The sequence below is a fragment of the Prionailurus viverrinus genome, chromosome C1, assembly GCF_022837055.1.
Source record: "Prionailurus viverrinus isolate Anna chromosome C1, UM_Priviv_1.0, whole genome shotgun sequence".
Classification (NCBI taxonomy): Eukaryota; Metazoa; Chordata; class Mammalia; order Carnivora; family Felidae; genus Prionailurus; species Prionailurus viverrinus.
In genome coordinates, this window is record NC_062568.1 from 188,991,424 (window position 1) to 189,006,400 (window position 14,977).

General features: G+C 45.6%; 1 protein-coding gene and 1 long non-coding RNA gene across 2 annotated transcripts in view; one reads left to right on the forward strand and one right to left on the reverse strand.

Annotated features, from left to right (window-relative positions):
* The window catches only part of CSMD2 (CUB and Sushi multiple domains 2), a 600,812-nt gene that overhangs the window by 534,580 nt on the left and 51,255 nt on the right, over positions 1-14,977 (forward strand). Inside the window, exons 50-55 of the mRNA XM_047870009.1 lie at positions 820-1,005; positions 2,101-2,295; positions 3,971-4,144; positions 5,206-5,379; positions 10,926-11,099; positions 14,044-14,232. Coding sequence (XP_047725965.1) covers positions 820-1,005; positions 2,101-2,295; positions 3,971-4,144; positions 5,206-5,379; positions 10,926-11,099; positions 14,044-14,232 — 1,092 coding nt within the window. The remainder of the gene's footprint in view (positions 1-819; positions 1,006-2,100; positions 2,296-3,970; positions 4,145-5,205; positions 5,380-10,925; positions 11,100-14,043; positions 14,233-14,977) is intronic.
* On the reverse strand, positions 584-5,789 carry LOC125172257 (uncharacterized). The gene is made up of 3 exons (XR_007154669.1): positions 5,289-5,789; positions 4,717-4,881; positions 584-733 (listed from the first exon to the last, which is right to left on the reverse strand). It is a non-coding gene; the product is annotated as an uncharacterized LOC125172257 (long non-coding RNA).

Consider the following 14,977-nt stretch of genomic DNA (forward strand, 5'->3'; position numbering starts at 1 on the left):
ACAGCACACCTGTATCCTTTGGATAAATGCCTGGTAGTGCAACTGCTAGGTTGTAGGGTAGTTCTGTTTTTAGTTTTTTGAGGAACCTCCATACTGTTTTCCAGAGTGGCTGCACCAGCTTGCATTCCCACTTTTTTTCTATTTTTAATCTTATCTTTATGTCTTTCATACTACTGGTTTTCTTCACATATATAGTGATCCTTGATTATTCATATTTTAAAGGAAAGTCTAGATTAATTTTTCCAGGTAGCAGATGTGGGCTACCTTTGTTGCGATTATATACAGATATCGTTACCCACTAGGTCTCTCACATGAATAAGAAGTTAAACTGAGTATGCAGTAGAGATGAGCAGGCAAAGGGGCAGATTTTAGGCTAAGAGCCCTTATATCCTCGAATTAAAAGAACTTTACTCTGGGATACCAACTCACACCTTAGCAGCCCTGATTCTTTCAAGGGAGTTCCTATTTTTTTCCTCTAGGAGGAAAGACAACCTTCTCTCCTTTATGTGGGGAACAGATGCCTGAATGCCTCTTCACTGGTTTTGTGGGAAAGGATGGAGGAGAACTGGTCTCACCTGCAGCTTCTCAGCTCCACTTAATTCTCAGCACACTTCTATCTACAATCCATCTTCCGAAGTTTTTTTTTAAGTCTCCTCTGCTGCTGATCCTCCCATTTTGCTTTTTGTTATAGGCTCTTCTGCTTTACCAGTCTTTACTGTAATTTTATTAGGGCCTTGGGGGAGAGGAAAGATTAAAATATGTTCTCAGAATACCATCTTGAACCAGACATGCTCATGTTATTTTTTTTCTCTTTGCTAGCTCTTTCCTGCGGGCTTCCTGAGGCCCCTAAGAATGGAATGGTGTTTGGCAAAGAGTACACAGTGGGGACCAAGGCTGTGTACAGCTGCAGCGAAGGCTACCACCTCCAGGCAGGTGCCGAGGCCACAACAGAGTGTCTGGAGACAGGCCTTTGGAGCAACCACAATGTCCCCCCACAGTGTGTCCGTGAGTCCTTGGGCAGTGGAGGTGGGCATAAGGAGGGGCTGGGTATGCAACTGAAGAGATTCCTGCAAGGAGTGAGCTAAAAACCCCATAATGAGAGGAGCGCCTGGGTGGCTCAGTCAGTTAAGCATCCAACTCTCAATTTCGGCTCAGGTCATGATCTCACAGTTCGTGAGTTCGAGCCCTGCGGTGGGATCTGCGCTGACAGTGCAGAGCCTGATTGGGATTCTCTTTCTCCGTCTCTCTCTTCCCCTCTCTTGCTCACTCTCCATTTCTCTCTCTCAAAATAAATAAATAAACATTTTAAAAAAACATAATAAAAAAAAGCAGGTACATGGAGACTGGGGATTCAGGGAGCAGAGACAGGTGGATAATGTCATCTGCCAAGTTGGGCTTCCATTTGACATTGCTCTCAAAACATTGATAGAACATTGCACCCTGAGATGGTTCCATAAACCCTCACAGAATTTAGGAGTAACTTGCTCCAGTTCCTTTTAGAAGGAAAAACTAGCAGAATAGTTGCACAAGTGTCCTTTTATCACAAAACCCTAAAATGTCAGAGGTACAGTTCAGCTTTAAGGCTGGAGTCACAAACTGGCAGCCTACTAGGTCATATCAAGTCTGAAGATACAAGCTTTTGCACTTTGGTTTGATTTTGTTTCTTTGGCCTGTGGTGTGCTTTATGGAATTTTTCATTGCTTCCCAACATTTTAAAGTTGGGAGAGTTTACATAAAAATCCATAATTCTAGCTTCTGGTGAAAAATGAAGACCTGGCCAAAGAGAACTTACAAGTTTCACATGTAACAATATGTACTGACTAACCTCCACCCACCACCAGAATTAGTTTTTGTTTTTTTCGGTGGGGGGGGGGGGGGTGGTTTGGATCTGCCCATCCCAGTTTCCTGCATTCCCCACCCAGCCCATTTCATTCATTTAACAAACCTGCCTGGCAGCTGAAAATTCTTGAATTCATCATTACTGCATTGCAGTCTCCCAGTCTCCAGTTCTGGAGTCTTGCCAGTGTCGTCCATAATTAATTAATTAGTTAGTTAATTAATTAATTAATCAGTCTTCCTCCCTGCCCCTTGTCTCCCCAGCTGTGACCTGTCCCGATGTCAGCAGCATCAGCGTGGAACATGGCCGATGGAGGCTCATCTTTGAGACACAGTACCAGTTCCAGGCCCAGCTGATGCTCATCTGTGACCCTGGCTACTACTACACTGGCCAAAGGGTCATCCGCTGTCAGGCCAATGGCAAATGGAGCCTTGGGAACTCTATGCCCACCTGCCAAAGTAAGCCCAGGATGGGATGGTGGGCAAGTTGGCCCAGTGCCTCCTACTTGAACTAGACCATACATGGGAAAGGGGAGAAAGGAGGTATCACAAGGGATTGCAGTGTACCTCTTTTTGAACTCTCATCTAGAGTGTGGAGCTGGGGAGCTGCCTACTCCTTTAAGGAAGTACTTCTCAGCATCTTATTAAAAAGCTCCCTTTGTCCAGGAGAGCATCCACTAATTCACATATTCAACATTCACGCCAGGTATTATAGAAGTATGAAGATAAAAGGTTGTGACACCTACCGAAAAGAAGCTTATGGTCTGCTGGAGTGGCAGACAAAGTAAGGAAGCAATGCTTATGGGGTGTGAAAGACCCGTAACAGGAATGTGTATAGGAGGAATGGGTATAGCACAAGGGGCAGGCACCTAAGTGTGTCTGCCTTTCCTTCTGCATTGTTAGTTGTGTTTGTTGGTTTCTTCAAGACAGTTTCCAAGGTCAGGGTCCCTGGGGAAGCAACTCTGAGACAGAGGTTTATTATGGAGTACTCTTAGGATTACTGCCATCTTGTGTAAGGGAAGGGGAGGAAGAAGCCCTGGGAAGATGGTGAAGTTGAGCTCTGATGCACTATCAGTGAAGCCCTCAGCTGACCCCACAGGGAGCTCTGAAGCTGGGATGGTCCTTCAGAACTGCCACAAGTTGGAGCAAGAGGCCTTTATGCCTACACAGTGACCAAACTTGGGGTACAGGATGGCCCAGGAAGAGGGCGTTATCTAGATGGGAGGACTCTGCAGCCAAGGCTGTCTGAAGAGGGCTAGTAGCTGAGGGTCATTTACCAGCAGCTGGGGAAAGAAGTCCTTTGGTCCTAAGCGGGGGTCTAAGTGGCCCACCACAACACCCACTACAATAGGGGTAGACTCATAATATTTACGTAATCAATACAGATGTGATAGAGGAGGTAGGTGTTTGTAACAGGGTAAAAGGAAATAGCTTGTCATTGAGCAGTAGAAAGTTTGTGATTGGGTGGGAGAAGGAGTGATATCCTCCCTACACTGATGATTCAAGTCACTGTTGTCTTTATGTATCCAAGTTTAGACCCCACCATGGACTATAACCATGTGTGTGACAGAGCAGAAGTCACAAGGGTCTTAACAGCTTTATCACCATGAAGGATTTCACATTCAGTGTAGTCTTGGCCATCGGGCCTCATCTCACATGCCAGCCAGTGGCCATCTCCGGTGCCCTATTGAGAAGGAATAGGAGGCTTCTGCTGCACTCAGCAGAAAGGACAAGGGATTGATTGGTAGTGTCTGCCCTGGACACCAAGGACACCACAGAATCTCTGCCTCTAATGTAGTGGTTCCTAACCAGGGTACATATCTGAACTGCCTGAAGAGTTTTTCTTAAAAATGCACAGGCCTGGACCTTATCTCTATAGATTGTGAGACGTAGGTCCAGAGTATAGCCTGGGCATTTTAAAATCTCCTCAGGTGTTTCTGGCCACACTTCCAGTTGAGAATCACTGCTCCAACTGTAACATCACGCAAGTCACTGCCATGTCTCACATTCGGCTCATGAGTCCCAATAAAGTTAAACAGGTCTCATCTTTGTCATTATTCCTACTACTCAGAAGCAGCCCGTGTCCCTCCCCTTCATGCTGGCTTTTCAGAGTACTTTGTGATTTCTTTTTCAGTCATCTCCTGTGGAGAGCTTCCCATCCCACCCAGTGGGCACCGCATTGGAACACTGTCTGTCTATGGGGCGACGGCCATCTTCTCCTGCAATTCTGGATACACGCTGGTGGGCTCCAGGGTGCGGGAGTGCATGGCAAATGGGCTCTGGAGTGGCTCTGAAGTTCGCTGCCTTGGTGAGTGACCTCCCCAGATCTATCCGCCTCATTTTTCTCTCCTCAAGGCAGGTTAGAGCTTTCTAAAGCTGATTGTAGTCTTTGAACAGCATCATTCTACCTATGGACTAAAATGCGTAATCCAAACACCAGCTATTGGGCATGCCCCATGACTAAAACCCTGAACTTACTTCTCTTGGGGCACCCAAAAGAATGGGAAGAATTTCAAGTCTGATAAGACAAAGTTATATAGTAAGCAAATGACAAAAGCACAAAAACAACCTGGCTTACAAAGGACAAAGTTATGGTTTCCCCCACGGCTAATGCATTCTCTACCAAACCTTAGATTCTAAGGTTTTCTCTCCTCTCAATTCTTTCTTGGAAACCTCAAGTCCAAAGGAGAGTCTCAGCTACACAGACCTGACAGCATAGATTTGAATGTCTGTTCCAGACTGAACAGTGCTGCCCTCCCACTGTCTCAGGCTTCTTGTTAGGGATACAGTCATGAGTTATTTCCATACAGATTCAAAGAATACCAGTGGAAATTCTAGGAATATACTCTACCCAAACCCCACTCAATAAAAGTAACCCACCTAGGTTAAGTTGTCTGTGTCTCTTGCCACTCAAGGAGAAGGAAAGGTGGGTTTAGCCAGATCACCTGTTTGTGCATAGTCATTTCCAACTCAACTCAGCTGGGCTTTGACTGCTTTAATGTAGACCAGGTGCCCTCCATTCAGTAGATGTTCAGTCAATGCTACCTGATGAAAAAAAGAGGGAGACGACCCCAAAGGCAGGGAACAGTGATCATTTCTAACCCACAGACAGATACAGAAACTACAGTTCAGAGATGGATGGCCTTCTGGGATTCAACCTTGGGATCTGGGGATGCCATTTCTGTCATGCTAGGATTCCTAAAGCTATTCCTGGATAGCTACTCTCAGAAGGAGGTGGAGAAAATAATGGGTGGCTGGGTCCTTAGTCCTCTTCCTCACCATCCATGTCTCCCCAACCCTGACCCAATCCCTACTCATCTTATATAAGCTCCTCTTCAATTTACACTCTTTCCTCATCTCCCACCAAAGCCGGACACTGTGGGACCCCTGAGCCCATCGTCAATGGACATATCAACGGGGAGAACTACAGCTACCGGGGCAGCGTGGTGTACCAGTGCAATGCCGGCTTCCGCCTGATCGGCATGTCGGTGCGCATCTGCCAGCAGGATCATCACTGGTCGGGCAAGACCCCTTTCTGTGTGCGTAAGTATGTTATCCACTCTCCCTAGTCACGGGCTCAGACTCAACGTGGACTTTCTCCCTTGTCCTCTTGATTAGGTTAACTGGAGGTTTTGCACACTTGGTTACTTTTTTTCAAAGACCCAATCATTACATCTCTTGTTTTCAGTTTTCTGTATCATTAATTATTGCTTTTGTCTTCACCATTACCCTCCTTGTGGTTTCCTTTGGTTAACTTGTTTGTTCATTTTCTAGCTTTTGAGTAGCAAATCCAATTCATTTATTGTCATTCTTTCCGTTTTTTACTGTTATTGATGTAAGTGCTTAAGGTTATAAAATTTCTTCCAATAACTGCTCTAATCAGATCCCATAAGTTATAATAATTAATGTTTGATTGCTGTTTAGAAATTCTATACTTTGGGTTATAAATTAATTTCTTCTTTCACTGAAAAAATTTTTAATAGTTGTTTTCTTTTAATTTCCAGGCAGAAGGGACTTTTTATTTTTATTTTGTTATTCATTTCTAATATTACTGCACTGTGTGTAATATTTCTACTTCATTGAATTTATCGATGCTCTCTTTATGGCCTAATATTTGATCAACTGTTATGAATGTTTCATGTGCATTTAAGAAGAAAGGGAATTAGGATATAAAGCTCTGTATATAGTCATAAGGTGTGCCTTGATTATGTTGTCTGTACCTTACTGACTTTTGTCCACTTGACCTGTTTTGTTCCAAGAGGTGTGTCTCAAAGTTTTCTATTTTTAGTGGTCTTCTATCTTTTCTTGCATTTCCTGTAGTTTCTGCTACATAAAGGTAGTTGCTATGTTATTTGGTACATGCTCATTCAGAACTATTATATCTATTGCAAACTTTAAAGTGATTTTAGCCTTTAAAATGTCTTCTGTCACTTTTAATAATTTGTAGTTCGACTGGCACTGGGCCTGATATAGGGCCTACAAGCCCTTCTTTCATCCTTTTTCCATTTGCCTGGTACACTTTGAGCCATCCCTGTATTTTAGCCTTTCTGAATCTTGTACACAGCAGAGAGTTGGGCCTTACCTTGTGAGCCCATTTGAAAACCATTTCCTTTAATAAGTTACTTATACTCATTCACATATATTGCTGTGACTTACATGCTTGGTCTTATATCTGTCGGGTTTTATGTAACTATTGAGGGTAAGATATACTCAGGAATTTCTTTCTCTATATGATGTTTTCCTTACTCACCACCCCCCCCCCCATTTCTTTTGGTATTTAGGGAAGTTTGTAGGCTTTTATGCCCATTTCCTGTAGTCAGTGCACTGACATACCAGGATCCTTTTTCAGTTTGTTCACATTTACAATAGACTTTCTCTAGATCAATATCAGGCCATTCCCTGCTCCTCTCTTCTCTTTTCTGAACAGTCTTGCTTTCCACAAAGGCTTGCAACAGAAGCATGAGACACATTTTGCCTGGGTGGCATGTTTGTTTTTCCACTTACACATACTTTAAAGTTTATAGCATTCTCTGTCTTTTGGTTATGCTGCAGGCCTGAGCTTTCTACAGTTTTATTCGTTCTTCTTGTTAATCTGCATTTTCCTCGTTTTTTGGATGTAGATGACCACCATTCTTCTCAGCTGCCTAGAAGTAATTTGGAAAATTCTTCACTTTTTAAAGTTCCCTGAAGTGAGCCTTTATGTAAAGTGCAGGTTGTGTTGTTTAATTTTGTAATTCTTCTTCATTTGGCTCTTCCTATATGAGATGGAGCAATACAATAATGAGACTTATTGAATGAGCAATGCATGAAAAATTAGTCCTAATAGCTGCTTAAGTATTAGGATTACACAAAGCAAGACCCATCTCTATTCAGTCACTCTTCCAGAGGGGTCTAAACTAAACATTTGGTTTCATCCAGATGCAAATTCCAGTGCCTTCAAGGAATTGGCACAGAATGTGCATGCAGAGATGTGGGTTATAAATAATAGGGAATGTTGGAGTCAGAAAATAAATGGAGAATGTCTGCCTAAAGATGTTTAATTTTAGAGCTGGTATGCACTGAAAAGCAGTGTAGTAAGGTATTTAGACACTTGGACCCAGGACCTAGATTGCCTGGATCCTACCCAGAATCCAGTACCTCTGGGACCAACCCCCATTTTATTCTGGAGTACAGAGATGTGGGGAGTACCTGGAGGAGGAAGAAAAGAGAAAAAGAACAAGCATTTATAAGTGATTACCCTGAGGTCGGCACTGTGTTAGCTGTCACCATGTGTAAATCCAAGGTTTCCATATTACTCTCCAAACCTTCTGGCAATCCCATATCTCCTCGGTTAGCTCTCTCATCCATCCCCAAACAGCTACTGCACGATTTACCTCTTCCCTGAACACCCACCCTCCACCTCCTCCACCTACATTCGCAGCAGATAGTGAAGGCAGATAATGAACCTGGCCTGAAATCAGAGGAGCTGGTTTCAGAGCTCAAAAGAGCCACCTGGAAACAGTGCCCCCAAACAAGTCTCCCGACTGCTCTGAGGATGACAATGGTGCCTACCTCACAGGGTTGTGGGGACTAAATGAAATAATGCAGATAGACCCCAATAATTATTAGCTGATTAGATAACCTCACTTTCTATTTTGCAGAGATGATAGAAGCCATCAAACAATAACTCCTTCTGCTTCCTGCTTCCCACCCACACATCTATTCTTCTCCCTTCCCTCCTACCTCTGTAGAAGAGTCTCTCTCTCCAGGCCCAAGGCTGTGCCCTCCATTGATTCTCAGATCCCCTCCCTCCTGCCTCCTTAGCGAACTTAATCTATTTTTAACTGTCTCCTGTGTACTGCTTACCTTTCCTTTCTATTAATTTCCCTCAAGCCCCAGTTAAGTGTTCAAGCTTCACAGAGACCTCTATTTTCCTTCCTAGTGGGGTGTTCTCCACCTCTTCTTTGCAGCCTGTACCAATCAGGGTCCCCAGAGAAACAGAGCTATCTGGGGTATCTGACACCTCTTGAGGCTCTCCCTATGGCTTCTGGGACACTCCCACCCCCTGCTGGGCTTTATTTTTTCTACTTTGCTGACCACCCCTCAGTTCCTTTGCAGGTGCTTTCATGACCTGTCCTTCAAGAGGTGGTACCCCCAAAGGTTTACTACTCAACACTCTTCTCTCACTTTTATGAGTGGTCCTTAGCCTTTGAGAAGGGGCCTCATGACCTTTTGTGAATCTGGAAGAGGGGTGAATCCTCTCCCAAGCACACTGCACCCACCCAATATTTTGCATATCATTTCCGTGAGTTCAAAGACCCTGTGAAGATTGTCTCCCTTCTCCTCCCACCTTGCTGTTCTGGCAGGGTCCTGTTCATCCATGAGATCCAGTGTAGATGGCATGCTGTTTCCTCTGGGAATCCTCCTTAACCCACTCTCTCCCCTGTGGAGGGTAGATGCCTCTCTTCTTTGTGGGCCTCTATCCCAGCACCAGCACACTGTGTTCTAACAGTCTGCTTCCCTGGACTGGGAAGTGGCTCCCTGAGGTTGGAGACCATATCATATTCCTCCTTGTATATCATCAGAGCAGAGCAAGGTACCTAGCACATAGAAGGAACTCAGTAATGTTGAATGAAAAGTAAATGTCTGAATCTATTTTCAAAGCAAACCTATTAATGCAATTCAAAATCCTTACTTTAGAGATACAGAAAGTGAGCTTGGAGTGAATTGTCCAAAGTAAGGAAAGGGCAGAGCTGAGTAGTAAATCCTGGTCTGCTGGTCTCCACAGCCCACCCTCATCCTAGCACACCAGGCAGTCTCAAACCCCTGCAATCCACTAACACATGTGTCCTGCTCTGCTCGGCCCTCTCTGCTAGAGTCAGGGATACTACTGTTGAGATTTACATAAGAGAACTGAACCAGAATGATGCCAGAGTTGGCCACAGCAAAAACTGGGCCCCGCCTAATGCCTGCTCTCGCTCCCCCATCTCCATTCACACCATCATGGTTTGGGGTGGGCTCTTCGTGGATCCAGTTGTTGGGGTAAGAAAACATTCCTCGTGGTTTCTCAGCCTCAAAATCCAGAACCAAGAGAAAGGGCTGGCAAAAGCATCAACTGAGACTTCAGTCTGAAGAGACTAGGTGGGGTACCAGGCAGGTGCTACAGAGAACTAAGGGCTAAGGAGCAAAGCAGAAACCCTGGTACCCATGCATCCATGTGCTCACTGGTCTTCCAGTCAGCAAGTATTTATCAAGCTCCTCCTGTATGTCAGGCACTGGTCCCGACCCCAAGGATATCGCAAGAAACAAATCAAAGAACCTGCCCCCATGGAGCTGACCTTGAGGTGGAGGGAGATAACAATGAACAAACAAAGAGCTGCATGTAGAGCATGTCCGTTACTGTGGAGAAAAGTGGAGAAGGCAAGGGGCCCGGGCAGTGCTGGGGAGGTTGTTTATTGGGTCATAAGGGATGGCCTCACTGAAACGCTGACATTTGAGGGAAGACCTGAAGATGTGAGGGCAGGAGCCATCGGATGTTCTGGCAGAGGGGAAAGCAAGTGCCAAGGCTCTGAGGCAGGCACTTATTTTCAGGAGACCTCAGAGAGACCAGTGCCACTGCATGGAGGGATCAACTCCAGCTCCAGGAGGAAGGACGAAGCTGGGACAAAGTGGTGACCCTCGCACTCTGGGGCCAGGCCTTCGAGCACTGGGTTCTCCCCCACTGCCCTGCCTATAATTGAACAAATCACAAAATAAAATGGCCTGCAAGGATTCCACAATATCACCTTTATTACTAATAAAGCCTATGTTGGAAGCCATAGTTTAAAGTAAAAGCCATATGGGGTCTGCTAAAAAAAAAAAAAAGCAAACCCAGAATGGGGTGGATTCACACCATCAGAGGCAAGGCTGCAAGGACAGCACCTCCCCCGCCCCATTGTTGGGGAGAGCCTGTCTCCAGGGGAGCAGCAGAGAGCACTGCCACTCACAGGCGCCGGGTCCCAAGAGGAAGAGGGCAGAACTGGGCCAAGCATGACTGCTCATTCTTCCCAAATTGCACAGAGAAGGACCAGAAATTACACAGATTGCACTCCCTTCATCTGGAAGGAGTAGAGGGGAAGGACTGTGCTCTCAACAACAGCTTTGGCTGAGCCACTGGTCTGGCATGGGGAGCAATCCCTCCATTCGGGTGTAGTTAGCATTGACTCTGGCTCTGTCAAGCTCAGCCAGGAAGTAGGTTGGGCCTGAATCCACTGAGGGGTAGTCATCGCATCCAGTGATGGAGAGTGGGCATGGGGTACGACAGGGATAGAGGCAGAGAAAATGAGCAGGACTGACGACCCGGACAACAGAACTACAGTCCAGGCCTAATGCCTCATGGGGAGTCACAGAGTGATTTCTCTCAAGTTGTCCAAGCTACAGATGTGCCTTCAAGGAAGAAGGTATGTCCCCATGCTGATTTCAGGAAATAAAGGTTTTATAGCTAAGAGACTATAGTTAGACTTAGGCCTGAACTTCACTCATGGGCATGAGAAACACTAGGTGAGAAAAAGGATGCACTTTAGGGGTATGGAATAATAGGAGGGCTTACCTATTTTCTGTTTTGGTTGCAGCAATTACCTGTGGACACCCAGGCAACCCAATCAACGGCCTCACTCAGGGCAACCAGTTTAACCTCAACGATGTGGTTAAGTTTGTTTGCAACCCTGGGTATATGGCTGAGGGGGCTGCTAGGTCCCAGTGCCTGGCCAGCGGGCAGTGGAGCGACACGCTGCCCACCTGCAGAAGTGAGTCACCATTCTTCTCCCACCTCACCCCCTGTACCGCTACCATCTGTGGGGGTGACCCCGCAGCACAGGCCAGTGGATTCAGTCCTGGTGTTATTTTGATTCGGATGGGGAAAACTGAGGACAAAGAAGGGTCATAAATGAGGACTTTCTCATCCCCCAGATAGAGCCATGTAAGATTTCATCATTGGTTATATAAGCAAAACAAACAAGTTGCACCTTCCAAAACAGAAATGGAAAGCAGTCTTCTTGCTTACATTTCATAGAACAAATAACTCATCCTTATCATATAAAGCCCCATTCTTGACAAAAGAAAAAATCAGAAAACTTAGAATGAAAAATAAAAAGCAAAGAGCATAGGGTTTGGAATGAAACAGGGAGGAAGAAAAGAACCCAAGAAGCAGAGACTGAGCAGAGGATGTTCTGGCCTCATCTGGGCTACTTAAGATATAGTTTCTAAAGCATTTCATGGCTGGTCACAATAGTAGGGGCAAATGGAGCTGCCTCATACCAGGAATAGCCTGGCAGACTCAGTGACATCTGAGTGGAGTGTCAAAGCAGACAGAGCGTGAACGACCCCAGCCCTGACATGGAGCTTGATCGAATTGCTATAGTCATGAGGACACAGTCTCTAGGAGGATGGCTTCTCATTGCAGTATGTGGGGGTGCACGGTGATTGGCTGTGCAGTGTGTCACAAGTCATTTGTAACTGATATTAAAGGACCAAAATTTTCAAATAAATGAAGATGCATCACAACTACCCCTAAAAATAACATCCCTCTGATAACATTTTAAGATGCCATTTTGAGTGAGAGAAAGTCTCAGAAAACACAGGGAAAACTTCCATAAGCTGGTGTTGGGCCTTCCTTCGATCATCTTTTCAGGCAGGAAAGAGTTTAGAACTTGGTTGCTTTGGGGTATTGTTACCCACATCCCCTATCAAGAGCTGTGCTCCATCTCCCCAACATGAGATACAAATTCTCCTGTAACTGCAGCTCCTGCCCCCACAGGCCCCTGCCCAGAGTAACAAACTCAGGACTGGTCTCGGAATCAGAGGGCTAAGGTAAAATCTTAGAAGTCATGGCCTCCAGTCCTGCTCCCACCAGCCCATTGTCTACCCTGACAGAGTGGCCAGTCTAAAATGCAAATCTGATCAAGCCATTCCCTGTTTGAAATGCCTTCCCAGACTTCCCAATGCCCTTACAATGGCACTGTCCTCTGCCTCAGCCTCACCTCTGCACTGGGCCCTGGCCACACTGAACTTCTTCCTTACATGTGCCCTGTGCTCACTCGTCCCCAGGGCACTCCCACACAGTCTCCTCAAATGCGTTCTTCTCCATCCCACTTTGTCTGGATGACTTTTACCCAACCATCAAGAACCAACTTAGGGGCGCCTGGGTGGTTCAGTTGGTTAAGCGTCCGACTTCAGCTCAGGTCATGATCTCACGGTACATGAGTTCAAGCCCTGCATCGGGCTCTGTGCTGTCAGTTCAGAGCCTGGAGCTTGCTTCAGATTCTGTGTCTCCCTCTGTCTATGCCCCTTTCCCACTCACACTCTCTCTATCAAAAAATGAATAAGTGTTTTTAAAAAATTTAAAAAAAAAAGAACCAGCTTAAATGTCACCTTTTCTTGGAAGTCTTTCCTGCTCCACCTCCTACACTGGGCTAGATGCACTGCTTTGTGCTTCTAGAACATTCTCTGCTACCCCTATCAGAGCACTTATCAAACAAAATAATTGCTTGTTTGTCCTTTTCTCTCTAGACCAACAGTTCCCAACTGGGGATGATTTTATCCATCCTCTGCCCCAACAGGGGACAGATATCTAGAGATATTTTTCATTGTCACACCTGGAGGGTTTCTATTGGCATCTAGTGGGTAGAGGCCAAGGATGCTATTGAACATCCTACAATACATAGTTCTGCCCCCACAACAAAGAATTAGCAGCCAAAATGTCCACAGTGCCAAGGTGGAGAAATTCTACTCTCAATTGAAAATTCTGTGGTATCTTTACTGCCCAGCACACTGCTTGGCATTCGATATATGGCAATAAATAGTGAGAATCAATGCATGTTATGCATTTATTTTGTGACGCCAGCCTCTCTGAGCCTCAGAGAAGTTCGTCAAAGGTAGAAATATCTTACATTTTAAAAATTTATCAAAGATTTTTTAAAAATACCTATCCTGGGATGCCTGGGTGGCTCAGTGGGTTAAGTGTCCAACTCTTGATTTCAGTTCAGGTCATGATCTTACAGTTCTTGAGATCAAGCCCCATGTAGGGCTCTGCACTGACAGCACAGAGCCTGTTTGGGATCCTCTCTCTCTCTCTCATTCTGTCCCTGCCCTTCCCCGGCTCCTGCGTGGTCTCTCTCTCTCTCAAAATAAATAAACTTTAAATAAATAAATAAATAATAAATAAATAAATAAATAAAAATTTAAAAAGTGGTTAAAACACTTTCCAAAAAAGACCAACCCCTGTTGCAGTCAGCTCAGCTGCATCTGTTCTACAACGATCAGCAGCCTTGCTGCACCAGGATTAGTGCACCCAGAGACAAGGGAGTCATGCCCTCAGGGGACTCATGTATTCAAACAACTCACCATCTAGGCTGATAAGGTCAGCAGTAGAGGTTCGTGCAAGGGAACACTGCCAGGGCAGAGGTTAACCAGTCTGGGAGGAGGTGGGAAGGCTTCTCCAGAGAGGTGAGTTTAGCAAGACGTGGAAGAATGAATCCCTTAACCAGGCTATCAAAGTCAGTGATCAGGAAGTACAGCAGCCTGAGGACCAGCTCACCCTCCCAGGCAGGATTGGCTTCGTGCTACCAATTTGTCTGGACATTTTGCCATACTGGGAATGCATGCCTGTTTGGACATGTGAATTCCTGTTTAGAAGCATAAGACAATCTTTGCATCCTGGTTTCTGTGTCTAATTGTCCCCTTTCATTACAGTCATCAACTGCACCGATCCTGGGCACCAAGAAAACAGCCTGCGTCAAGTCCATGCCAGCGGCCCGCACAGGTTCAGCTACGGCACCACTGTGTCTTACCAATGCAACCACGGCTTCTACCTCCTGGGCACCCCGGTGCTCAGCTGCCAGGGAGATGGCACATGGGACCGTCCCCGCCCCCAGTGTCTCTGTAAGTAGATGTCATCGACTCAAAGTGATCACCCGTGCAGACTGACGGGATGGCCCATGTCCAAGTACATGTCCTCCTCGTGCGTGTGTGTGTGTGTGTGTTACATCACAATTACAGTCACTCTGTCTGCATCTTAGGCCCTGTTGGGTTAGTTTCACACCAACTTATGCACTCTCTCTCTTCCTGGCTAGAGGACTTTCCTCTTTCTCTTTCCTCTTTGCTGCACTGCTATCCTCTTTAGCCCTCAGGGCACTCTGCCTTCACAACAGACTGCCTGGCATGACACTGTCTCAAACCTTACCCCTTCCTTGCTTTTCCAGAAAAATAACACATGAACCCCTTTCTTTTGAAGGACTGAAGCAGAAATGCCACAGACTCTGGAGGCAGATTGACTGAGATGTGAATTCTGGCTTTGCCCCTAAACAAGCTGTTTGGTTTGACAAAAGTCTATTAAGCTTTCAAGCCTCCATTTCTTCATCTATAAAAATGACCCTAATAATTATTCCATAGAGTTATTAAAGGGTTAAATTAGAAAAGCACGGGGCACCTGGGTGGCCCAGTCAGTTGAGCATCAGACTCTTGATTTCAGCCTAGATCATGATCTCATGGTTGTGGGATTGAGCTCAACATCAGGTTCCACACTGGGCATGGAGCCTACTTAGGATTCTGTCTCTCTCTCTCTCTCTCTCTCTCTCTCTCTCTTTCTCTCTCTCTCTGTCTCTGCCCCTCCCCCCGCTAATGCTTT